Source organism: Cyrtonyx montezumae, unplaced genomic scaffold (assembly GCF_038088225.1).
Source record: "Cyrtonyx montezumae isolate F1298 unplaced genomic scaffold, pur_monq_1.0 scaffold_3, whole genome shotgun sequence".
Lineage (NCBI taxonomy): Eukaryota > Metazoa > Chordata > Aves > Galliformes > Odontophoridae > Cyrtonyx > Cyrtonyx montezumae.
In genome coordinates this window covers 84149648-84177025 of record NW_027072034.1, presented here as the reverse complement: position 1 = coordinate 84177025, position 27378 = coordinate 84149648, and the positions used below count along the sequence as shown (strand labels likewise).

Below are 27378 nucleotides of genomic sequence, written 5' to 3'. Positions count from 1 at the left end.
CAGCATTGTCCCCTACTTTCAACCCTGGAATTCATTTAGCTGTAAGAGGCTGTAAAAAATATTGGCTTACTACTTCTGCATTCTGTAACTCTTAAAGCTTCTCTTAATATTCTTTTTTTCTCCTTTTTTCTTACATTATATACAGTTTCAACAGACTGGAATACATTTGAACCAAGATAAATTAATGTTTTGTTATATTTATATATTATTTATTTATTTGTTATATATTTTATTATATTTATATATTATGTATTTATATATATATAATATATATGTTACAATAAACATTTTGAAATACATACTTAAATATTCTCCTCATATTCAAATAATGTTCAAATTTTCATTTCATTTATGTTCAGTTTAGACAAATAACTTCAAAAATTCCTGCAGTATAAAAATATATGTAAGGTTCTGACACTAATGTACCTCCATAATTAATGAAGAGAAACAGCTACTTTTAGATTGTTTCCTCTTACTCTTCGAAACATCTCCTCCGAGAAGAGAAGAATTGTGCCCTAAAATCATCTGTTTCCCACCCTTCACTTAGGAAAGTCAAAACAATATTTCATACATAGTTATTTCCAGTGAAGATTTCCCCAGCAGGCTCCATTGCAGCAATTAATTTATTTATTGCCAGTACAAAATTCACACTTTGCTCATCACCACATTGTAGTCTAAATTTATATAATGAAAAATCTCTATTTTTACTTGGAGCAAAACAAAAAAAATAATTCTGCTTTATATACCAATATACGTCATGCATGCACTAAAATTCATTCAAATTTTTTTCTTTGGACACCTGAAGAAGCTAAAGGTAATTCCTCAACAGCACATCCTTTTCCAGTCAATAAAGTAAAACAAAATACATAACATCATAACAACATAACATCATAAACTGTACCCTTACCTGAGCACTTCTAGATGTAAAGATGGTTCACGTCACTGAATTACAAATACAGTGAAACTGTACATTCTGAATTAGAAAGGATACATTCGTATGGCTCCTGTTCTTGTTCCAATTGCCAGAATTTTCTGAACTGGGTCAAAAGCTAAGGCAGTGGGTAGATAAGGAAAACCATGACGAACCGTCTGAAACAGAACAAAATAACAAAGTGAATGAAATGTAACCACAAACAACAGCGTGTATGTTTTATGTTATGTGTATAGGAAAAAAAATTACATTTTTGTAATCAACACTGTCAGCTTACAGTCTCAACATGAGCCAACTATTTGCGCTTGCAGCTCAGAAGGCCAACAGTATCCTGGATTGCATCAAGAGAAACGTGACCAGCAGATTGAGGGAAGTGATTCTGCCCTTCTATCTGCTCTCATGAGACCCAGCCAGGAGGACTGCATCCAGTTCTGAGGCCCTCTACACAAGAAGGACATCGAGCTGTTGGAAAAAGTCCAGAGGAGGGCTGTGGAGATGACCAGAAGGCTGAAGCACCTCTCTTACAGGGAAAGGCTGAGAGAGCTGGGGCTCTTCAGCCTGGAGAAGAAAAGGTTCCAGGAGGACCTTATTAGCAGCCTTACAGTACTTGAAGGGGGCCTACAGGCTGGGGAGGGACTTTTTACTACAAGCTGGGGAGGGACTTTTTATAAGGGCAGGTAGTGACAGGATGAGGGGAAATGGCTTTAAACTAGAAGAGGGTAGATTTAGACTAGATATTAGGACTGTGAGAGTGGTGAGACACTGGAACGGGTTGCTCAGCGATGCCTCTCCCCAGAGACATTGAAGGCCAGGCTGGATGGGGCTTTGAGCAATCTGGTCTAGAGGGAGGGGTCCCTGCCTATAGCAGTGTGGCTAGAACTAGATGATCTCAAAGGTCCCTTCCAACCCAAAGCATTCTATAATACTGTGATTGTATGATTTTATTTTATGCTGTATTATTTGCAATACATTTCCACAAGAGCATTTTAAAAGATTCATTGTTTTAAACAGAGGGGAATTTCATTTATGTTAATTTCTACATATCCTCTTTACTTGGATACTTTATGTTTTTGTTGTAACAACGTGGATTATAATCTATACACCAATGCACAACTGTATATTGAAAGATAACCTCAATATGGAAGGCAGCTGTAACTCTAAGTAAATAAATAAATAAATAAATAGAAGACATATAATATGCTTTTACAACACTATAGCAAACAGCTTCAGCCTGAGCAGAACAGCCACAGAGGACATAAATGGAACTTGTCCAAGGGAAGACATCCAATAAATCAATAAACTGATTTGAATCTATGAGGGAAAAATCCTTCATACCAATTTAAAAAACAAAAACAAAAATGCCAGAGAATATGTTCTCAAAATGAACAGCTGAACCTCTCATCCTTTCTTAATCTTTACTTGGAACACTATGCTTTTAATTCTGTTTTTTCAGAGATACTTTGGGCAATAAATGAACTAATAGCATGATACAATGCATCCTTAGGTTTGAAGTTTTCCTCAAATAATATTTAAATTATCCAAACCTGGAAGTCACAACCAGTATGACTTGCCTGGTTCCTCTGAGAAACAATCTCATGATGGAAAATTCCAACACACACACACACAAAAAAAGACTAAAAATAGCAAGACTAGACTAGACAAATACAAATAATAATAATAAAATAACTGTAATGGGTGCGATTGTTTACCTAATAATATCTCAAATACAGTGCTTGGTTTTGGGTCCCTCACTACAATAAAGACATCAAGGCCTTGGAGTGTGTCCAGAGAAGGGCAACAAAGCTGGTGAGGGGTCTGGAGCACAGGCCTTATGAGGAGCATCTGAGCGGATTATTTAGTTCAGAGAAGAGAAGGCTCAGGGGAGATCTTATCAGTCTATGACTCCCTGAAAGGAGGTGGTGGTGAGGTGGATGTTGGCATCATCTCCAGAGTACATAGTGACAGGGCGAGAGGGAATAGCCTCAAGCTGCTCTAAGGGAGATTCAGGTTGAATATTAAGAAAAATTCCTCCTCTGAAAGAGTGGTCAGGCACTGGAATGGGCTGCCCAGGGAAGTAGTTGAGTCACTGTTCCTGGAAGTATTAAAAAAAATGTTTAGATGTTGCACTTAGGGACACGGCTTAGTGGGGAAATACTGGTGGTAGGTGGACAGTTGGACTGGTCTGGGATATGGATATGGACATGGATAACAATTCTTTTATTTTTGTTTTTTAAATGTATGGTTGAGATTGAAAAGCAAATTTTCTGGAGTGAGCAGAATTCGACTATTTTCAGATATTTTATCTTCCTCAAGATTATCCTGTTCACAAACTGTGTTAGCTGAAGCATTCAGTAGTCCCCATGGAACAACTTCTACAAGAAACTCAGTAATTGCAGACCTATTGAGTAAAAGGCAGTTGATGTCTATTGCTTTATAACTCCAACTGTTTTCTTTTGTTCCAGCTGCAAGCACTTGAACTGATATTCACAAGTATTTTGGGAACAAACAAATGTACCTTTTTTGTCAAATAAACACTTCCTCAAGAGGAATCTTACTCATCTCATATCTTACTTATTCCTGATAAGGGATGTCTTAAAAAAATTCAAATGACTAGTTTCTAGACTGAAAAAATCTAGAAACACACACTACTTCAGTAAGCTGTAGAATCAGAACTCACTTTTTACATTAATGTAGACATTTATCAAAGATCTCCAGAACTCTGTATCTTTTTTGTTTTGTGGGGTTTGTTTTTGTGCAGTTGTTTCTTTTGGTTTGTTTGTTCTTTTAACATTTTCACCTCCTCAAGTGGTAGGATTACTCAGAATGAATAATTTAATATTGGACAGCTAAGCTGGTATTAGACTTACATACTGTAAAAACGCTTATACCTCTCATGTCACTAAATCATCAGGAATTATGAAATATATTTTCCAGTATGTCTAATGTTTGGCCGTACTTCATTGCTCATTTTCTTTATTATTCAATACTTATTTACCCATGTGAATAAATGTTCTTCCCTATCAGAAAAATATGTATGTTCTATGAAAGATTTTATTATTTGTGCTTTTTTTTAATCTCTCTAAAATAAAGTTTGAATTTTTAGAAATTTCAGTCAAAGTAAGTCTTTCTGATATTTAACTCTGACTGGAGCTTACAGCATTGTCTCTTAGATCTAGGAATGTAAAGGTCAATATTTTTGAAGGCTTATTTTCATTCTTGCCCGTGCATTTACCATCATTTTTTGTGAGTGTTTCAGTATTTCTGCAAGCTACACAGTCAGACTTACAATTTATCCGAGTCCTGTTTTGCAGAACTGTATTTTAAAAACACAGAGATACACATCTTTTCAGGATCAAGTTCAGTAAATGCTTCTAAACTCTGGGATTGACTCAGTATTGTTATTTCCATTTTCCAGTCATTTTTCAAATTGGAGTATTTGTACCTATTCTAATCTGGAAGTTTTTGTGAAGGAAAAATTATTCCATTTGTAGAAAAAAAATATATCATTAAAGTCCATTGATCCTCCACATAAATTACAATTTTCAAGTAAAATATTTATAGTGATTATGACTCCAAATGAAGGACAAAAACAGTTAAGATAGAGAAAGCTATAATGTACACAGTTAAGAATGAACAAAAGACCTTTATAATTCACATTTTAGCACAAATTAGAGTCTCAAAGGTGATTCTAAACATTAAGTCTATTAAGCAGAAGAGTAATAAGCTATCAAACTTCAGTTTCCCAGCCTCTTCTCCTTAGACTTAGTCGAACAATGCTTCTATTTCCAAGGACTATAAGAAAAACTCACAAGAAACTATCACTTGATAGTAGACAGTAGATTTTTCAGTTATATATTGATAAATCTTGTGGGAACTCTATGTGCAAGAATGAACAACAGTTCTAGTACTGTGCCTGGGCTTCCTTGCAGCTAATAGACTAATAGAGGTGAAGAGGAGGGGAAGGTTACAAACTTGATGTTAGGATGACACAAAATTCCAACTTAATCTGAGCAGTGTAGAGGCTGAACAAAACTTCAAACAGTCAATAGAAAATGCAAAACAAAGACCTTTTTTCTGCAAAAACTAAGCTATTCCCAGCCTGAAAAAAGTATCCTAAAGTATCAGCCTGAGTTCTCATAAATACAGGACTTACCTATCACAAATGTCTTAAAAAAGAAGTTAATAAAATATGGGAGTAGAAAAGCAGACAGTAGATGGAGCCAGGACTGTTTTTCTCCACATTAACCAGATTTCTTTTAAGTCTCCTTTTTGGCACATAGTTTCTAGAGGCAGCCTGTGCTCCCCAGGACATGCAGTTTATATATAGTGTTTGAAACATTTTATTTGAAACAGAACAATTACAAATGTAGCTATGATTTCAGTATAAAACCTCATTCAGTTTTGTCACGCTATTTTAAATTTGATGAAAAACATTCCAAGCAAATATTCTTTCAGTGAATTCCATAGATATATTATATATAATTTACTTAAATGAATATAGAAAACTTATTATTTGGACTTGCCAGCATTCTAGCAATGAACATTTTTGCTGTACAGAACATAACAGTATGTTTTTCAGTACCTGAAAAGAGAAAACCTTGGTAGCAGTAATATGCAGTATCCAGTGCAGTTATTCACATAGTGTATAATTTGGCTTTTCAGTATAAGTCATTTTTCTTAACTTTTGTTCTATGGTAATTTATATTAAACTGCAAAGTCATTATTTTTTTCAAAGTGATTTTGTTCTTTTCTAAACAACACCAGAAAATACAGGACTAAAATCTGTTTAAAACTGCTGATTTGCATTAACATAAAATGTGTGACTGTTCCGATATTTTGCAGATACTCTGTTTTGTGTAATATTTGACACCAAAATAGATTTACTTAACTAAATAATTTTTGATGAGATGTGTACTCATTTAAGTTGAACTATGTAATCTAAGCCTATGACTCAAGGCGTAAAATCTATTTCCGAATTGTGATTAACATGCCAATGTGGAAGTCTCACTGAACCTTACAATGTATTTGTTTGCTGAATAGAGAATGAAGTTTTAACAGAAACCCATAAAGCTTCTTACTCAGCATCGTATGAAATATTCAAAAAGGTCAATGATTACAGCTTACATTGAGATTACAGTGGTGAAAATGGGTGATGGATGCTTATGAAAATGTGTTGTTATGCACTATATCCCTACACAGTGACACCCTTCCTTTTATGCTTCTGTGCCTAGATTCTCTGATATGTGAGACTGATCTCTGCTGAGGAAAGACAGAAAGATAGAAAGAGGCCAAGATATTAGTAGGCTGGAAGCCCAAGGCAGTGACACAAGAGAAACAATTTTATTTGCTAAATTTTCATTTTTCAAGGGATTGATTTTTTTTTAAACCTAACCTTACCAAATCTTGTGCTTAACCCAGTTGGTGGCTGAGCACCACACAGTTGTTCACTCACTCTCCGCCTTCCTAGTGGGATGCAGGAGAGAATTGGAAAATAAAAAGCAGAACTTGTGGGTTGAGATAAAAACTATTTACTAAGATGGAGAAAAGGATAATAGTTACAACTATGATGCACAAACAATTGCTCACTACCCCATGATTGATGCCCAGCAAGCCCCCCAAGCAGTGGAAGAGAGCAAGATGAACTCCTGCCCCCTTCAAAACTCCTTCTGCATGATGTTATACAGTATGGAATATCCCTTTGGTCAGCGATCCTAATTCTGTTCCTTCCAGCTGCCTGGGCCCTCAGCTGAGAATGGCCTTGTCTCCATACAACACAGCCTAGCAGCAATTATAAGCATGAGTGTATTCTAAAAATTGTTTTTCTCCTAGAACCAAAAAGACAGCATTGTAAGACACTCTGAAGAAAACAATTCCACTCCAGCTGAAACTAGAACAGAATCTAATCTTATCAAAACTTTCCAGAGTTTCAAACCTAAGCTGTGAATTCCATTTAGCTCCTATCCTGCATTAGGAGCCACAGCATCTAAGTATGCTCACAGGTGATTCTAAAATCTGTTTTTTTTTCTTAGATAGACATATCTGTAGACAGTCCTCTTACTCTGTGTGTCTCTGCACACATACAAATGAAGCTAGAAACATCTACATGGAGAAAGCTACCTGCAAAAAGGACTTCACAGCTATGGACCCAGAAGGCTGATTTCTACCCTTGGCAAAATGATAAAATAAAGACTAAGATCATTGAGAACATGGATAAAAATGGTCTGCAGAAGCTAGCAGAGTTTCCACAATGGGAAACCTTGTCTAACTTAGTTTTCTGTAGTTCTGCAAAGCTATCAGTATGCATGTAAACAGAGGGGATACGAATATATTCTAGTTTTCCAAAAGTCTTCCACTAATGATTCCTAGCAATGCTATTACAGAAAAAAAGCTGCCACCACACTGAAAAAAAGAGTTTTTTTATGGACTGAATTTTGGTTAAACAAGGGGAACAAAGGACAGCATTTAATGCTTTTTTACATTGAGAATATTATGTGGGGTACTATTCAGACTGGTCCTTGGATCAAATCTACTCATAATCTTCAACCATCTAAAAAAGGTACTGAACACTAAGATCTTCAAGTCTGTAGCTGAGAGTAAGCTTTTTCAGATAGCCAAATGCAGTACATACAGTAATGAACTCCAGAAAGATCGCATGAACCTGACTAAGTGGGCAGAAAAGTGGTTAAGTGAGTTTCTATGTGAAGAAGACACATAAGGCAAGACTTCTAGGAAAGAAAAATCTTTACTAGGCTTACACAATGTTGAATTTAGAGCTATTTACAACACAGGAAAAAGACTTGGTGGTGGGCAATTGGTTGGCACTCCTCATATGAGCTTAGTTGAATATGCAGCAGCAACCTAAAAAGCCAAATAATACTGAAGAGACTCAGGAGTAATATGGAGAATAACAGAGGGCAACATTTTTCTGCTATATAAGACTTCCGTGAGGTTTTATCTTTGGTGTCCACAGCTGCTATGAAAGCAGACAACATCAGCAGGCTCAAAAAGGCATTGTTTGGCCCAAAAGAGAAAATACATCCAAATGCATCTTCCAAACAATTAATTCAAAAAATAAAATAACTAAAAGGAAAAAAGAAATCTTGCAATCTGCTCTGAAGTTGCTCTTCTCGTTACAAAATTCTCTGCAGAAACTTCGGAAATGTGATCTTTCACTGTCATCTTCAGTTCTGCAAACTGGAGTTTAAACTCTATCAAATCAGAACAGCCCTAATCACATAGCATTCATATTGATGCAGTCATCTTAAGGGGAAAACATGAGCTTCTGAATTTCAGAAAGCGCTACCTCAGTGACTGTTCCCTGAAATACAGTATGTCAAAAATGGAAAAATATAAATCAGACAGAAAAATCTACAAATAAAGAAAATTACATAGATCCCCAAAATATATTATTCCCAGTTCACAGCATAGGTGAGGGTGGGAGGGAACCCTGCAGACTGCCTGTTCCCCTCGCCCCTCTGCTCAAACCAGAGTAGCTGAATTTTAATCTTACTTCTATTTAAATGAGTGTTCTGAGGCAAACCTCCTCAAAACTATACCATCTTGCCATGTCCACCACTGAAATGAGTTACAGAATAGAGTAACTCAACAATATAATCATCCCAAGGTAGGTATTCTCCTTTTTGGAGAAATCCTAATTTCAAGAGAAGACATTGTATGCCAAATGATTTCCCTCTTCCCATTCCTTCTAGAGGACTCTTGAGTTAAAAGACTGCAAGACAAATATGCAAAAAGAGTGGCAAATGGAAAGCATAACGAAGAGACTGCATTCATTGTTCAGCAAATATGCTATAAGAGGCTTCCCACTCTTGCTAGTGTAACAGCTGAGAAATAAGAAATCAACTGTCTATAGAAGAACCTTCTTCCAGCTGTAGTGCAAAACAGATAAATGCCCTGAACTTTAATAAAAATAAACTTAGCTTTGGCTTTAAGGTAAAATAAAATTAAAAACAAATCCAATTATTTCAAAGCTCACTTTGGCCTACTTGCTGGGGGGGCAGGGGGGGAACCAGCTTTTTATTACTAGTATTTGCAATGTCGCTTACATTTTATTAATAATTCATAATTAATTTTCCACCTTCTTTGCATGCGGTATGTTTTATCTGAATTTAGAATTTAATCTGGAGATAGTGGCCAGCAGCTCATCTTGTAGTTGAGGAAGAATGGGAGAATCACAGAATTGTAGGGGTTGGAAGGGACCTCTAGAGATCATTGAGTCCAACCCCCCTGCCAAAGCAGCTCCCTAGCCCAGGTTGCACAGGTAGGAGTCCAGGTAGGTCTTGAACACCTCCAGAGAAGGAGACTCCACCACCCCTCTGTGCAGCCTGTGCCAGTGCTCCATCACTGCACTGTAAAGAAGTTCCCACACACATTTGTGTGGAACTTCGTATGCTTCAGTTTGTGTCCATTTCCCCTTGTCCTATTGCCACAAACTGCTGAGAAGAGTCCAGCCTCATCCCTTTGCCTCCCACTCCTTAGATATTTATAGATGTGTCTGAGTCTTCTTTTTCAAAGCTTAACAGACCCAGGTTTCTCAGCCTCTCCTCATAAGGGAGGTGTTCCACATCCTTTATCATCTTTGTAGCCTTCTGCTTGACTCTATCCAGGAGATCCCTGTCTTTTTTGTACCATGGAACCCAGAATTGGACACAATACTTCTGGTGAGGTCTCACCGAGGCAGAGTAGAGGGGGAGGATCACCTCCTTTAACCTACTGGCCATGCTCTTTTTAATGCAACCCTTGGTTTGCAACTATTGGCCTTCTTGGCCACCAGGGCACTCTGCTGGCACATGGCCAGCCTGCCATCCACCAGGACATCCAGGTCCCTCTCCTCAGAGCTCCTCTCCAGCAGGTCATCCCCCAACCTGTACCTATGCATGCGGTCATTCCTCCCTAGGTGCAAGACTACACGTGCTCCCATTAAACCTCATCTGGTTCCCTTCTGCCCAGCTCCCCAGCCAGTCCAGGAAGATACATTCTGAATAAAGCAGAGATACTTGGTAGCAGCTTTTTGCCTTCCCACAGCTGAAATCCAGCAAATACTGAACCTTAGTGTTCCCACCAGTACTGACCAGGATGGTACCAATGGCACAGCCAGCAGGCCCAAAGGAATATATACAATACCCAAAGACCTTAACAATTAGATCACTGCTTACATGGATCACATGATAGTTTTCCTGCCTTTGCCTCATTCAGTGAACAACTAAGGTATATGCAGGAAAGAAATATATATCTTTCTTTAGACCTACTGCAATTAACTTTTATCCACAGCTTAAATGGAATGTACCTGTAATAAAACTGATGCCCAGGAAGTGTAACTGAAAGCACATCCCCTCCTTGAAAGATGCAATAGATAGACGAGGTTGTACAAGGCAGACATCAGAGTTCACTATTTATTACTTTATGCCATGTCAATTATTATTTTTTTTATTTTATGCCATGTCAATTTGTTACTTTATGCCATATAAAACATAAGCAATGATGTTTAATTGATTTGAATCAAACTCTGCAAAAAAGACATGTTACCATATGTACCAATAATGGCACAATATCCCGCTGAATTAAACAGGGCTATTATTGATTACATACACCCATTAACTCAAAACCCTAAATATTAAGGGTCTTTTTTATTATTATTTATTTATTCCGCCCCCCCCCCCCCCCCAGTTCTGTATACAATTTAACTTCAACAGAACCATAAAAAGTGTACCTCTTCAGACTTTGACCCTAGCTACAGGCAACAGATTGTCTCTACTAATTTTTACTATTCACAGTCTTTGCTAGTGGTCTGTTGGGAATGGACACAGCACTGTACAAAGATAACATCTTATTACATTTGAGCATATTTACCAGCCATCTGCACCAAACAATACTGCTTTCTCTTCTCTCCACACATGCACATTACTCACACTTCAAATCACACAGACCTCTAACTTCCTCCTCTCCTGATCCTAACATATATTTTAGGAAATTAATATATCCATATATACTACTTTTATGAGCACTACATTTTATTATAATAAATTAACAAGTAAAAAAAAAAGAAAAAAACCCAGAAAAAATAGGACATTGACAAACTAAGATAATATGTGCAACAGAAACTTGTCCCCTACTTGCAGAGATTAATCAGATGATGTTCTTCTGTCATAGACAAATATTTTTCTGTCATCACTTTTGCCTCACTCTATGCATAGCACATAGTCTGACCAGTCTGATGAGCAAATCAAAGTCATTTTAATTGTTTGATCGATATCTTTTTTTTTTTTTTAAACATGTATATTTGGTACTGAATAGGAAGGTAAAAATTACAGCTGAGACAGAAAACTGCAGAAAGGAATTACTATCAATCTTCTTATCACTTAGTTTTATAAATGATCAAGCCAAGGGCCATGAATTAAACTTTCGACACATGGTTGTTAATAGTGTTTCCATTTTGTGATTGACCAGTTTAAGGTTATGGAGCCTGACAATAGTCACGCATCTTAGGTACAATTCAAATGTCCAGTCTGAAGCCAGAATTTCATCTATAGTCATCTTAGACTGTCTAAGGGAGAATAGCCTAGAAGCTAGTCTGTAGATGAGCAGGGTACTTGCAACAAAATGTGAAAACAATGACAGGCATAACTGGAAGATGCAAGTGGTATAAAAGAGGATGCTATAAATATAGACTCAAGGCAAACCAAGCTGAACACTCAAAACAGCAAATACTGGACAATCTGGCATTGTGGACCTTGATTCCTATCTATACAGCAGAATAATTGACATGTCCAGCTCAGACAAATACTGTGAAGATCAATTCATTAATGTTTATAAAGCTTTCAAAACTACAGCGAAGAGCACTTCTGCTGAGAAAGCCCATGGGGAACTTAATACTTGGGTAAACTCTATGTATACGAAGATATATTGAAGTGCTTTCTTACAGCAAACATTACGTTCTACTAAGTAAGACCTATAGAAGAAATATGGGATAATGCAATTAAAAACTGTATTTGCAAGCACACATCAGAAGACTGGAATTTTCAAGTGGTTAGTTTTGCAACCTTAGAACTCTTAAAATGGTCTTGAAGCTGTAATTACATGCGTTGGCCCTGAAGGGTCTGCATTAATGCATTTAGGATTAGTATTTGATTAATGATCAAATCAAGCAATGCAAAAGTAAAGATATTTTGTTTGAAAGAAACAAAACAATTGCCCAGTTGTATTAGTATAGGTAGCTTAATATCTTCAAATTTCCTAAGAACGAAGCTTCTAATATGCTGTGCTCTTTACTGCTGATGAACCCTATTTCTAACTACTACAAACATTTTAAAAAGCAAAATACTTGACGATCATCGCAAACATAATAAGATTACTGGCATCTAATTGCAAAAGTGTCACTTAGGACACTTATGACCAGAGATATTGTGGAGACTCCTCTGAAGATATTCAAAACCCAACTGAACATTTTCATGTGTAACACACTCTAGGAACCTGCTTTAGCAAAGGACTGGGATTATGTGATCTCCAGAGGTCCCTTCCAACCCCTAAAATCTGCAGTTTGGGACAGCAAATTAGATTTAAATACTGCATGTGTGAAAAATCCATCTCAACGTCATACTGTACTTACCACAAAATGAACTCTGAGCACTTGCAAGTAATGTTTAGTACTTATTTAAAGTGGGTTTTCTCTGAAATGTAAAACCTTACACTGATAATTTTTGGCCCTGAGTGACCTTCCTAATGAGGCAACGCAGATTAACCAAGCAGCTCGTGCTAACTAAAACATTACAGACAGCTTATAACAAAGAACTCTATTTATTCTCCATAAGCAAAAATAAAACTGTGCGCTACTGCACAGTTGTTCTTAAACTGTCATTTTGAAATTCATCTTATTTCTATTGACACCAAAATGCATATCCATGCTGAACCTACAATTCAAGTATCTGCTTGACTGTTATCAAAGTGACTAAATGTTCATCTTCATAGACCGTCGAAATAAAGTGTTACCATCTCTAAAATCCATGAATTAAAATGTAAGACCATGTTACAGGACATCCAGATAAATAATGCACGTAAATTTACAAGATGAATCGAAATACCTAAATAAAATGCCTTCATGTAATATCACAAGACAATGTAATAGAGAAGTTCAGCCAACACCAGACCAGTCTCTATTAAGGCCATTATCCTGGAAGTGTGAAATGCTAGTGGTAGATCGAAAAAGTGAAGCTGTCATTGAAATTTGGCTACTGATTGGATGCTTCCTGAGAGCCTGTTTTTAACAAAGAGAAGTTGGGATTGGAAGCCACAATTGCAACCCATCATGTGCTTCCACAGCAGTTTTAATGAAATTCTACAACCATTCTGGCCTCCTCTGTTTTTCATAGAAAGATGGAGTGATGTGCATACTGAAACTATTACTATGTTAGCAATATGAATAGCCGCAAAATTCAAAAAGAAGTTCATTACACAGCAAGGGTACTCAGCTCTCTCTGCAGAGAAAAGAAATCACATCTTTAGGTTTTTATGGCAGTCACAAAAGCATTAGAGTCTGGGTAATATTCAGTTAGAAGTTTAATTTAGAGGTTCAAGAATGTTTTCTAGAGTATCTAGCTTCTGCCTGCAGCCAAAGAAAATACACTAGAATAGGCTGTAGGTCTAATTAAGCACAACTCTTATTACACAGTTATGGAGATCTTGATTTCAAACTCATTCTCTGCATAAAGGGATTAACATCTCACTCTACAAATTCAACTGTACGATTGTTCTTGAGGAACAGCTCAAGTAGTTCCTTACAGAAGACTCACTTTCATAAAGAATACACAACACATGTTCTCAAAATCTGCATCTTCAGATTCAGTCAGTTTCCCCCACACTACAGTACCACATCATATTCAACCTCCTACAAAAGTAAGAAAATCACTGTTATCACCATCTTTGTCCCTTCTGCTCAAAGTTCTACTTAAATGATTTACAACATCCTAAGTGTTCCTAATTCCTATATTAACATGGGATCTCTTCCTGCTGCTGTATTTTAATTTCTACAAACTATTGAACAAATACAGGATGGCTCAAAAAATCCTTAATAATAAACCTTAAAAATAAATGAAGAAACTAGGTCCACCACCTTTGAAATTAGTGCAGACTTTAGTAACTTATTCTATTGGATTGTGTCTAGTTTTTGGCATGACTCTCCTATCTTGCAAGTTCAATTAATTTGAATAATAATCAGCATTTTTACCACGTGTATACCTAAACCCCAAGAGAAGCTCTAGATATAATATGACCTACACCTCATTCAATATTACACGAATACTTTCAGAAGGATGACAATGATTCATCAGTACAGACACCAACACATAAGTTTATGATGCTTAAAAAAGTCTGTAGCTATTTCACATGTAATAGTTCCACAAACATTTTGTTTGTATTCCGTCAATACACTAATGACTGAAACATAAATGGGAAAAGTAACTCACTGTGAACATCTCAGGATAAAATGAAATACTCAGCATACTAAGATTATATACTACTCATATAGATTATATAATACTCATTATATTAATATTTAATTTTATCTTAAAAAGACACCATGGTAATAAGAATCTCAAAAATGTAAAAAAGAGTCAGCTTTCAGGTGTGTTACTAAGAAAACATACATTACCAATAAAACCAGTGCTCTGGTAGAGGATTCAAATCTGTGCTTACAGTCAAGATGACCCCCACAGACTTCAAAAAGGCAATTTATTTAAGTGAAGAATGCACTGTAAGGCTCTTTAATTCTTAATGTATGAGTCAGCTTTTACACTAAGTATCTAAATGAAGACTTAATGATCAGTAAAGAAAGAAAAAATTGGTTTGGGTGTTACTCCAAGTGTGAATCTATCTACCATGTTCGTGCAGATCACAACAAGCCAATACTGCCAATTGCTTTACTCAGTTTTGTGTGCAGCAGGATAACAAATCCTGGATTCTTAAACTGCAGCCTGTATTACTTACGTAACTTAACATGAAAATAGACAACTGAAAAATCAGAAGTTCCATGCCACAAAAGCTCAGGGAAGGAAAAGCTTGGATTACACGTATGTTTTTCTGTATTTTTAACTTAATACATATTGACTAATGTACAAATTATGGCTCAGATTCTCACCCTGTAGCATGCATAATAAACCTGTGCCTGCGTAGGGTCCCATTGCCTCTGTTACACTTCCACAGTACATAATGCAGGACTGGGGCCTGTGAGTTTTTGTTGGTTCACTCAAACATGATTATACTGTTTCTAAACAGCAACACAGCTCATTAAGCAGAGCCTGCTGACTAAACCTTGCAGTATTTTATGAGCTTACAATCACACAATATCTGAGGAACTTTGCTTTTAGTATGCTTTTGTACCTTGAAAAAAGGAGCCCAGTGTTCTGTATACCATAGAGTAGACTTCTGCAGTACCATGCAATCATAAGCAAGTGCTGCTGCAACCAAAAGCTCTCCCATACAAATATTTACTTTGCTGAGAGCATTTCAACCTGACAGCTAAACCTTCTAACTGAAAAAGAGAGGCAAATATTGCCCACTGAAATCTTCTAGAAGTGCTGTGTTCCTGTACACCTACATTTCTAGGCAGATCTGTCAAAACCTAACAAAACTGCCTACAAGTAATATCAAGCCAAAGGTAGGAGATACAAAGAAAAATAAAAAAAATCAATTAATTCTCTAAGATATAGTGTATATTTTTGAAAATATGCCAAACACATATCATACGAAATACAGACCCCTGGTATTATCGAAGGAAGAATTAAGCTTATTCAGAATTCTCAGACTGTCAGACCTTCTAAAGATGTATCAATGTATCCTGGTTATTTGCATCATTTTATTTTATGTTATTTTATTTTAATGAAGGTCCAGAAGTGGATAATCACTGTTCTGAATACCTGGAATTTCATAAAATGCTGTGTTACTGCGTACATAAACAAAGGGTGTCAAATTCAATTCTGTTGTAAACAGACAGGATTGTAACAAACTAGCACTGCTAAAGTACAGATAAATATTTAACTCGGAAAGCCTGAACCACCTTTGGTTTAGGATGGCAAAGAATTAAAAAAAAAATCAGTATAGAACCTATTAAAAAGGCCTTTCTGATAGGAGCTCATCCTTCTTCACCTGAACTCTGTGTGAGTTTTAACACTAACTGTGCCTGAGAACAGAACAAAGTCATGACATTTATGACTACTGAAGCTGTATATTGCACTGGGACAGATCTACACACTGTCCTACAGTTTTGTCTTGCTCGTTTTATACTTCATCCTTCTTCCTCAAATACTGGAATGTGATGAAGTTGGCTATAACCTAAATTTCAGCTTGACTGGTATCAGCTTGACTGGTATCTGACTAATGAAAGCATGCTTAATAGGTGAAGCTCATTTACTTGTAATAATGTAAACTGCACTAGTTAAAAATTCTGCTTTTGAAGGTCCTAAAAGATACACAAACAACACTTCTAGTAAAGTCAACACAATTAATGTCAAAGTGAAAGATAAAAGCATAAGACTAGAGGATAAAAATACACAAAAGTATTACTTAGAACTCCAGGGCTGGTCACAAATATCAAGTCATTTCTACTGATTTTATCGTGCGCTGAGAGCTCTGTTGCAGGAAACAGACATAAAACATAAATACGATACGGATATCTTATGCTTGCTATTTGGAGAGGATTCCCATAGAAAGATCTAACCAATCTGTAAAAGCCGATGACAAAAAAATTTGGAAACTTTTAATATTTATGCTGTTCCATTGTTTATTGTCATACAACCACAATCTTCAGCACTGATGCTAAGAACAAACAAACAAAAAAACAACCCTAGATGTACACCCAACCCCTCACAAATAATGTAAGTGACATGTTCAGCTATAACTGCGCTGTTATTTCTAGCTTGTGTCTTTAAAGAGAAGGAAGAGAGGATGGTAACCGGGAGGAGGGGGAATAGAGATAGAGAATTGTAAATTTCTGACGGCTTGTTATTTGCGCTGGTACCACCTGATTAGCTCTTTGTCCACAGTCTCACTGCTAGTTTGGAGTCCAAGTGTGCACTCCGACCGCTGGAATCAAGATTTCAATGAACGTATTGCTACTCAACTCTGCAGCAGTAGAGAAAAAAAAAAAAAAAGGAAAAAAAACCCCAAAAACAACAACACAACACAGCAAAGCACCACCGAGTTCTCTGCCTTTCAGCCCTTATACAATCACTGCAGTTCTCAGGTTAAAAAAGCTCGCTAGCATCCCATTTCTCCCCCCCCCCCTCCCGCCCCCTGCCAAAGCCTAGCTCTGCGCATCTCTCCTAAGGGAACCGCAGCCCTTACCTTACAAATCTGGAAGTAATCCGAAGTGAGCGTCTCCTGGATCTCGTCCCGGGGTGTCCCCGCGGCGCCCGCAGTCCCTCCGGGGTGCGCGGATCCGCCGCCAGCCCCGCTGCCGCTGCCGCTGCCGGGCGAGGAGGCGGTCAGACCGTCCAGAACTTTGCGAAAATTGAATTTCTTCATTTTGGAAAGAGCTCGACGAGGAAGGGCTGAGGAAGGCGAGACGATGTGCTGCCGCACATCCAGCTACCTCCGAGTGAGGCAGCGCTTTAGTCCCTCGTAGCGAACCGGCTTATCGGTATTAGGTATAATTGAGCGAACAATGCAAAGGTTTCATTTTGGCTACCGGGATGGGTCCCTCGGGGCAATAGCAGAAAAGGAGAGATCCACGAGCGGCAGAACTAAGCCTTGCGCTCAGACACTGAGCGATGGAACAGCGGCCACCGGCTCGCTCGCATCATCCACACCTAAAGACGACAACTCAACGGAGGATTCAAGCCAGCGCCTGACCGAGCGGGCTCCATCCCTCTCTTCCTCTCGCCCTCGGCGCTTGGTTATTTTGACAGCACTACGAAAACCCGACTGCACCCGATCCCCCTTCCCCTCGACACCCCTCCGGCGACAACTGTCGCCTCCGGGCGCTGGGCGGAGCGCTTCCCTACGCTGCTCCCGCCCTCTCCTCCCTCACGCCCCGCCCCGCCCCGCCCCGCCCGAAAGGAGAGGCAGGGGCGGGGCGAAAAGTTCGTGATTGACAGCGGCGATGGGCTGTTCTCATTGGCTCGGCGCTCGGTCGGCTGGACGAACGGACCAATAAGCGGAGCGCCAGGCCGGGCGGGAGGGCACACCAGCGGGAGGGAGCAGGATGGCGAGGCCGAGCTCCGCCACATCTCATTGGGTGCATGGCCAAGACGAGCGTGAGCTCTAACCAATTGGAAGAGCTTCTTACCACGGCGACGCCCCGCCCCAATGCGGAGATCGGTGCTGTCCCGGGCGCGCAAAGCTGAGGCGGCTGTAAGGGATCGGGGTGTGTGTGGTGCTGCGCTCAGTGCGTTGGGCGCGGGGGGACTCATTATTGTGCCTGTTTTTTTTTGTCTGGTAAATCCTACAGCCCGATGTAACAAGACAAGAGGTACCTACGTCAGCTTCACATGCTGAGCTCCACGGTTTGCTTTTTCTACTCTCTGTGCTCCAAAAGATTTTTATGATTATTCGACGATTTATGACTTCATACGATTCTGTGATTGTGATTTTAGTACTCCTCATCTGAATGATTAAAAAAAAAAATCAAGTGAAGTTCAAAAAATAAAGCTTGACTTATGTCCAGATGAAAAATACATGATGCATTACTAATGAAACTGGAAAGGTTTCAATAGCCAGAAAAAGTAACAGAACCTGGTATGGGGAACAAAATATATAAAAACTATGACCAAGAGGGAGAAGGATGGCAATAGGTTAGCAAACCTGTAAGAAACATAAGTACAGGGTTTTGGAGAATAAGGAAAAGTCAAAACTCAGTTTAAGCTGTTTGAAGAACGTCATGTCCTACTCATTGTGTTCACCATAGGCAATACATGTGAGAAGGAAAAAAAACAAAAGCCAAAAGAAAGATACCAACATGAACTGGAAATATAATGGGAAAGGTTTAAAACAAAATATCTAGGATGAATTAAAAAAATTCATGGACAGACTATGAGAAGGGACAATAGATAGTGACAGGGACATGTGGAAACTCAGTTTTTCTGGCAATGTTCATAAAAAGGAGTCCTACTGGATGACTTATGTGGCAAGGAGTGATGGTGTTTAAAAAAAAAGAAAAAAGAAAAAAAAAACAAAGGAAAAAAAAAGAACAATTTGGGTTTGTCAGAGAAGAAAATATTTGCTTTTTCTCTATCTGAAAAAAAACCAGACTAGTCTGGTGGTGCATGCAGTTGCTGATTTGCACTGTGTTCAGATAATTAGTAGGACACTTCTGAGGTTGGGCATCTAACAACAAGAGTATTAACAATAGGTTTGTATAATGATGGAAATGTTTTAGATGTTAAATAGATACATAACAAATGAAGTGAGACATCCCAGTGCATTCTGCAATGTATCTATCTGAATCTGTGTTTTAAATAGTACAAGGAGAGTGTCTATTCTTCAATGTTTTCTTCTCAGTATTTCTTTCATCTGTGGTAATGTGCAGGTCTAAGTTCTCTTTGGTGTATTTTTGCTTTCCTTTTCTGGCTTTTTGTTTTATGTTTTGATAGCATATTCAGCCAACAGGCTAGAATTCTTGAGTTTATTAAGCTGCAAACAAGTTTTAGTCTGTGGTTTATATTGTTGGTAGTTTAAATAAAGAGGTAGTACAGAGGTGTGCAGTATGACTCCTTGCCTTGTAAGAGTCATTCATAGGTAGCTTCTGGTTTCACAGTTTGCACCTTGTATTTGCTTTTGATTCCTACTACTCTTTCCTTGTGAATTAGTAGTTAAAATCTGTGCCCCCTCAGTGATGTCATTGTTTTCCCACCAGTAGCTGACTAGACCACAGCCTTGCAGGTATAGCTGCAAGAGAACCTCCAAGCTTTTGCACAACTGAACAGAAAGGACATTGACAAATACCAGAAACCCATTTGTGCCCATGCAGTCAAAACTTTCAATAACTGGCCATTTCTCTTTAAACTTGGAGACACCTGCCAGTATCTTCCATGTTTCCGTGTAATTCCAGACACTAGAGGAGAGCAACAAATGGGCACAGTGTTCCTGTCTGCAGAACCCCACTAAAAATATCCCCAGTCAGCACTGAGTATCTGGTTAGAACAGCTTGCTGAACTCTATCAATTAGCCAGATCCTAATCTATTTAATGTGTTTTATTAAGGCTATATAATGCTAATGTTTTAATCAAAATGTCAAGCAGTACTAAATTGAATTTATTAGGAAAGTCCGAGTATATCACATCTATGTGGTTACCTTGATCAAACAAACTTGTAATCTCATCAGAAAGTGAAGTCAGGTCTGCTTGTCAAGTCTTGTTTCCATAAAGCCGTGTGGACTTGCTTCCATAATATTCCTATTCCTTAACTCCTCCTTGATTGAATCACACATAGCATCACTGTTTTCATTCACATAATGTTACTGTTTTGTCTGTGTTTACTGAAATTTAGAGCTGTATGGAAAGCTATTAAAAATTAGCGTTTAAAGGCTGAGTGTCTCCTACTATTTTAGGACCTTTGGATGCCTTAGTGCTATGGAGATTGCTAGTTGAAAAACAGTGGTGCCATTGTCATTCTCAGTAGGTGTCAATGGGTAAGAAAGTAGTTAATCATCCTCATGGAATATGCATACATTATCCTTCCCTCCCCCCAAAGGATATAAATATTTACCACAAAAATTCACAAGAGACAGGCTTTCTTAACGAAGAAGCTGGAACAAGGTGGGATGTTTCTGTACAAAACTGAGTATGTTTTTTAGTAGTAGCAACATTTGGTAGAGTGGGCCATGTGCAGGTATGGATTAGTCTGTGGATAGAGCTGTGTGTTCCATCGTGAGCACATCTGTTCTCATTGCTGTTGAAAGGAAAGGTTCTGTATCCACCTGAACTCTTAGGGCTTTTTATCTCTCTGGCAATATATTCATTTGTTAGAAAAGTCAATAATTTTCATTTGGATTAATGAGCTAGATTAAGCTCTAGAAACAAGGTTGAATGAATACTAGAGCTGGTGCAAAGAGAAGCAGAGCTATAGGCCTGGGCAGAAAGGTGGAGGTGGTCTCTCTTTGATTATACTTAGGTCAGTTCAGGCCTAATTTATAATATATCAATATTAATTTGATTGTGAGGGTAGCCCATTGAACTATATCCCATATATATATGCTACCCTGGAAGAGTACCCTGCAAATCTCAATGAGGAACTATCTTAGCCATCCAAACAGGCTATTTTGAATAGTTGTTACTGGCTTATTGCAGTAGAGCAATGTGTTTCTTGCAGAAGAATCTCCAAGGAAGAAAAAGTGGAGACTGATGTAGATTTTGTTGCTGTGGAAGCAAGTGTTGTTTCCTAACAGATTGTAGAATACATGCTGTAACAGAAGCCACAGGAAGTATAAGTGTCTCAGTACTTATTAGCTGCACCACAGTTACTTGCTGTATCTTTACTTTAGCAAGAACATAAAACTCTGGGACATCTAACTGGGAGAACTTCATTTCTAGTCATGACCAATGTGGGGCCTTTTCTGGGACACAAAACCTGTCTAAGAGGGTGGGTAAATACTTGGGTAGTTAGTATATACCTTATACCATATAGCCATGGGCTACTAAACTACTCAGATTAGCGTAAGGGTACAGAAACTTCTTCATCCTATGAGTATTTGTGTAAGATTGAGGAGGCTTGATCCTGTCATGGGGTTCTGCTTTTGATGTGGGACAGAAGGTCTTGTGTTTTGATTCATTGCTAGTCAAGAAATCACTATGGGACTATTTCTGCCGTCCTGTTTTCTTAGTGTAGCCTTTAATTTATTATCATCCTCTGTTGCAGTTCTCAGACTAACTTTTTGATCTTCCCTCTGCAGCCAGCTTGAGTACTGTGCCGTTTTCTAGTCCTTCTTAAGTTCCTCAACACTACTATGTATAGATCAGTAGCTGTCACATAGCTTAGCTACATCTTTCCCCATTTGCCTCATCAGGAGTGGCTAGGCGAAACTGTCTGTCTTTCCTAGGCCCTGCAGTGAGCCAGGCTGTTTGGACTACTTTTGGCCCAGGTTTGCAGTCCAGCCTGTGTACCTAATGTGAGCTGAGGCTGTAGGACATCTGGTGTATCTGAAGGTGTAGTGGTTCATTAAAATAGTCTTAGTAACTGGCACAGAGCACCGGCAAGCAAAGTTGTTATCTTCCTACCCTAAGGGTTTAATTTCCACCAAACATATGTCTGACTTTTGATCAGTATGTACCTTTTCTGAATTTTTCTTACGAAACATTTTCACTGATGCCTTTTCAAAGTCACTTGTTATTAGGCTTAAAAAATAATAATAATAAAAAATAAAAAAAGAGCTACACAAATATGATAGTTCCCAGTGGAATAAAGGGTTAGTTGTCCTTGGCAAAAAGATGACATGCATACCAAGCCAGGTTATATGCAGCCAGGTTGCCAAACTAATCAGTCTCCTCAACACATTAACAAGAGATCACAGATTTCCAAGACACAGAATCACAGAATGGGAATAGCCTGGGTTGGAAGCAACCACAGGATCATCAAGATCCAATCCCCCTGCCAGAGGCAGGGCTGCCAACAGCTAGATCAAGTAAGCTTTCAGGGAAGGAACTTAAAGCATTAATTGTGTTAGATAATCTACTGCATTTAAGTCTCTTGAGAGAACAAGATCCTTTATTAAAGCGGAATCAGTAAGAGATTTAGCAAATCAGGAAGACTGTAATTCGCACCGAATATTCTTTTTGTTGTCAGCTTTTCTACAAGTTTGACATTTTATGCCTTTTTCCGTTATTGCTCTGAGATTTTTGCAAATTGTCGGTGGCATTTGAAGTGACAGCTAATCTATTCCAGATTGTTAGTTCATTTTTTTTTCTAGGTTCTGCACTAACAAAGGTCTCAATTAGTTCAGGGCTACTTGTCTTAGCTGCTTTCAAACCCACACAGTCTTGCAAGTTTGAAACATGATCTTTTAATATGTATTTTCTTTCAGGATCCTGTAAAGTAAGAGCATAAGGAGTTAGAAAAGGAAAAAAATATACATTTAATGAGTATACACTTCTATAGAAAAGCCATCAGCATACTTTGCATTTTATGGGGTTTCTTCCAGTGCTTGCAGAAAAGAGACTTTTTTTCAGCTGGGGAAAATTTCACATGCCCTTCAAAATCCTTCATTTAAAATTATAGGGTCCATTCACTGGAACTAGTTTGATGAATCATAGGAACAAAAAATAGACGTCAGTTCACGAAAAATCAGATGTCACGTTCTTGGTCTCTGTGCAGAAAAAAAATCTTCATAGAAAAGGCTGGACTTGGCATAACTATCCAAAAGCAGGCAAGTGACAGTGTATATTGACAGTCTTAACTTCACTGTAGCTGTAGCTGTTTGCATAAAAGAAGAGTGTGAAAGATGAGGGCAAGGAAAGAAAAGGAGAAGAGCGAAGAGAAGTGGAGCCACATCCAAGTATTTCAATCCTTCTGCCATTAAGGGCATTCAGTTTTATGTCTGCATCTTTCATTTTCAACAACTGAGATAAGTTGTAAGTACATTACTATTGACCTTCAGGACCAATATGCTTGTCTCTTCTAGAGTAAACAATGCTTTATAATAAATAACCTCATCAGAAGACTCCAGGGAAGAGATGCTACCTGCAATCTGACTTTCGACCACTTTATGAAGTCTGTGAGGAAAAGCTAGCTAATGCACTACAGCATCATCCTCTTTGTCACAGAGGGACTGCAAACCTCCTGTCTAAGGATTAGCTCATTCCACAGATGAATTTAAACATTGGAAGGGTCTTGTGCCTTCCTTTCCTCCCTCACTTCATCATATATTTTTTCCCAATAATTTAAGAATAAATTGGAGGAAGATGAGACCATTCTGTCCCTTCTGCAAGTATCCTAAGAAATATGCTGCCCTAGTCTTGATGCTTCTTTGAAAGGAAATCTGGCAGAAATGCTAGCAGTGAAAATACAGTCAGTCCTGGAAGATAAAAAATGTTTCTTCGTGCCAGGAATGACAGCTGTATTATCACTTAGCCCTTGTTCTGTCTCTCAGTGAGAGATTTTCTTTTTGCCAATGTGATGTATCAAATGGGAGTTTGCTATGTAGTGCATGGATTGGAAGGGATTGTGTTGTCTCAAGGGATTTGAATCCTTGGTGTTCCACTCCCGTTCCCAGCCTTTAGGCTGTGGACACTTGCAGGGTGTTTTTTCTGGCTGAGAAGTCAGCTGGGTGCTGATCTGTGACATTACAAATACAAAACTTTTGCCTCTGCAACTACTGTGCTAAGTGTAATCCTTTAAATGTCTATTTCTTCAAGAGAAGGAAATGGTCTTGTCCATGACTCACCTCAAGCCAGAGCTCAGCTTAAGTCTTCAACCTAGGCTTTTCTGTTTGTATGGCCATAAAATTTTTTGGAAGGATCTAAATGGTGTATTCCTCTAACTCACCTTGTCTTCGGCCTTGGGATTCCTGTCCACGAACAGTGTTGGCAGCAATTGACCGTTGCCCATGGAAGATTTCAGAAATGATAAGAGATTTTTTCTTTTAGATTACTAAAATTATATCCAAGTGGGAAGAAAACAAATATCTGTATTGTTGTCTGTAGAGAACCAACTGCAGGTTTTGCCTCATAATTGCTGTTAAAAAGAGTTGTGAAATCTTGTGAAAGCAATTAAGAAATAAGCCCTTTATACCGTCTAACATAAAAGCAAGGGAAATAAAGTTGTACTTGCAGCTGGCTTCACTGAACAGCTATTGCAGTTTATCCTTTTCTTCTGTTGGGGCATGGTCAGGAACATCTCCCTTCTGCATCAAGCTCCCCTTGAGTACATTCCATGAGGAGCTTTTAGTGATATTTTTGGTGATCCTTTTTCAAAGGAGAATTAGTACATTATGTTCCAAAAAATCCAAGACAGATTACCAGTAGGATCATCCTGGAAAGAATATATAGGCTGTTGTTGAAAGTATACATGCAGGCTTTCTATTTTCACTTATTTCCCAAACTGCCAAAGTCTGTTCCATTTCCTATACCATCGGTCAGATCCTGAGGAGTTTTCCTAGTGTTATATTAAGTATATTTTATTTAGGATGACAGGCACTATTTTCCAAATCAGAAGTTCAAAATAGCGTTAAAATATTTGTAAATACATTGTGATAAAATTGAAAATCAAGATAGAAATTGTTTGCTCTGCATCTCAAGGTTGGTGTGATAATATGTATCCAAACGAGTTTCCCAGGAAGCTGCAGGAAGTGTTTTCTGAAATACCTGGTAGGGACCATGCTCCCACGTTGCAAATTCAAGTCTCAGACAAGCAAAACCACTGTGTTCTAGGTGAGGTACATCAGATCTATGTGCTTACTTACCCAACTGCATCACAAGGCTATGCTTTATTGCCTGAATCCAGGAAAGAGTTCAAAAATCTTTCCCTCTATTGTTCTACTAAGTGACTAGCAAATAATTGCCTAGCTCACTGTTGTACATCGTGTCACGCTCATCTCTATCCACAACAACAAAAAACATTTAACCTTTTGGCTCCAGGTATTGCAACAGTATTAGTAAAACATGGAGCATTTTGATAGTTTCTTTCTAACGTAATTCAGTATTCTATATTTTTGAGAATTACTTTCTCATTTCTATGAAGTAAATCGAACTATCTGTCAGCCCTGGTTTTAAAGCGTAACACTTTAGAAATCAGGCAGTTATTAAATAGCATGTATCCAAACCTAAGTATACTACCTTTCAGTCACTTATCCCCCAGGCAATATAGATTCTGTTTTTTTCTTTATGAGCCCAGCATTTCTGGAAAAACTGGGGTTGGGGCCAGGGGAAGCAGTGCTTGAACTGTCTGTTTTTGGTTAACATAAATACAGCATCCCAGCCCTTCTTTGCACCTGCTGTGTGCTTATGGACAAATTGTAAACCCAAAGTTCTCACTTATGTATTGTGTGCATTCTGAAATGTTCAGTTTTTGTTAGGTGCATGTACACTTTGTATTCATCATAGCCTATGGAGGATGATTGGCATTCATACTAGCAATGCATTATGCTTTCCTACCAGTATGAATTATTGCTTTCATCTCTGAATTTACATACATTGATTCTTGTGCGGATTCTAGACACATTTGAAAGGAAATGCACTTCAAGTTGGCTGATAGAACAAAGAAGATTTCTAGGTCTCATCAGTCTGTTCTTTAAATTTATTGCATGCCTGACGTTATTCAAATCACCGCATTTAGTCTAGGCTCAGCAAAAACAATTTTGTCTAGGTAGGTTTGCCTTTTCTTTCCAGGGACTTTTGCTAAAATTTAGCTTGCATTGCCTCCTTCAAAAACCTCACATTTCAAAGATTTTCTATTCTTATGCTATTGATGCCACTGTATTTATTTGGAAGACCAAAAACAGTTGAGTCCCTTGCAATTCCCTCTTCACTCGCATGGTCTGAGTTTGACTCTTCCACTCAAGAAATGGTTTCATTTCAGTGTTGGGTTGCACCTTTTTTCTGTCTGCACAGTTAGTTCCAGCTTTGTTACACTAGGGGATGGCACAGATGCAGACTGCTGCTGTGACGTGCACTCATGACAGAAACCAACCTGTCAGAATATACATGTTCGTGAGTGTGGGACTGACAGAAGGTGAAGGATTTATTTACTTCTTCATTCTGCCTTGTATGAGTCATGTAGGTCTTCCCCCTAACTTTATTTTACATTTTCATGTGTGAATACAAAAAAAACCCAGAACTCTGAAGGCATGTTGTATTTGAGAGGCTAATTGACCCATTTTAATTAATTGCTTTTGGTTCACGCATAAAAGATCACCTCTCCCATAAGTAGCTTTTAAAGAATTAATCTTCTTAAGCAGTGATGCTGATCTACCTTCCTCTAAGGCATTTGCTCATACAACCTCCACGCTAGACTCATCCAGCAAGGAAATCCCCTAAGACTGTTTTTGGAGCTCTGTGAGAATCCTGCCTCACAAAACTGTTCGTGGAAGAGGCGGGTCATTATATTTAATTCAGATGCTCTTCTACTTCAGGAAAGGTAGCTACATTAAACTGACCTTAAAGTGCTTTTGAAGTTTTTCCAACATCTAGGAAAAAGATACACATAATATACTAGGAGATTTGTAAAGCCCTTTTTCACAGTCTTTCTGATACTATATGAAATTTCCTTTTTAATACAAAACACCACATCTAAAATCCCTTGCTATCATGCAGAGATAAAAATATTACTTGTATTAATTTTCAGTGAGTTTTGACAACATAAACTATAAAAGCATACAGAGTCTCATTTGTTGCCTGGCACAGCTCACAGGTACAGAATTCATGAGACAAGATGCTCCTGTGGTTTTTTTCCTAGCTGTACCACAAATGTTTTTTGGAACAACTTCTTTGGGCCTCCCTTTCTCTTTTTCCTTT

The 27378-nt window shown here is 38.2% G+C and overlaps 1 protein-coding gene across 3 annotated transcripts in view; it reads right to left on the bottom strand.

Moving 5' to 3' along the window:
• STXBP5L (syntaxin binding protein 5L) overlaps positions 1-17895 on the bottom strand; it is a 185290-nt gene extending 167395 nt beyond the window's left edge. For all 3 annotated transcript variants that reach the window (XM_065742112.1, XM_065742113.1, XM_065742114.1), the window contains exons 1-2: positions 17282-17895; positions 992-1089 (exon numbers count right to left, since the gene is read on the bottom strand). In XM_065742112.1, the coding sequence (XP_065598184.1) occupies positions 992-1089; positions 17282-17461 (278 nt within the window). In that variant the 5' untranslated portion in view covers positions 17462-17895. The remainder of the gene's footprint in view (positions 1-991; positions 1090-17281) is intronic.
• Between the last annotated feature and the right edge of the window lie 9483 nt (positions 17896-27378).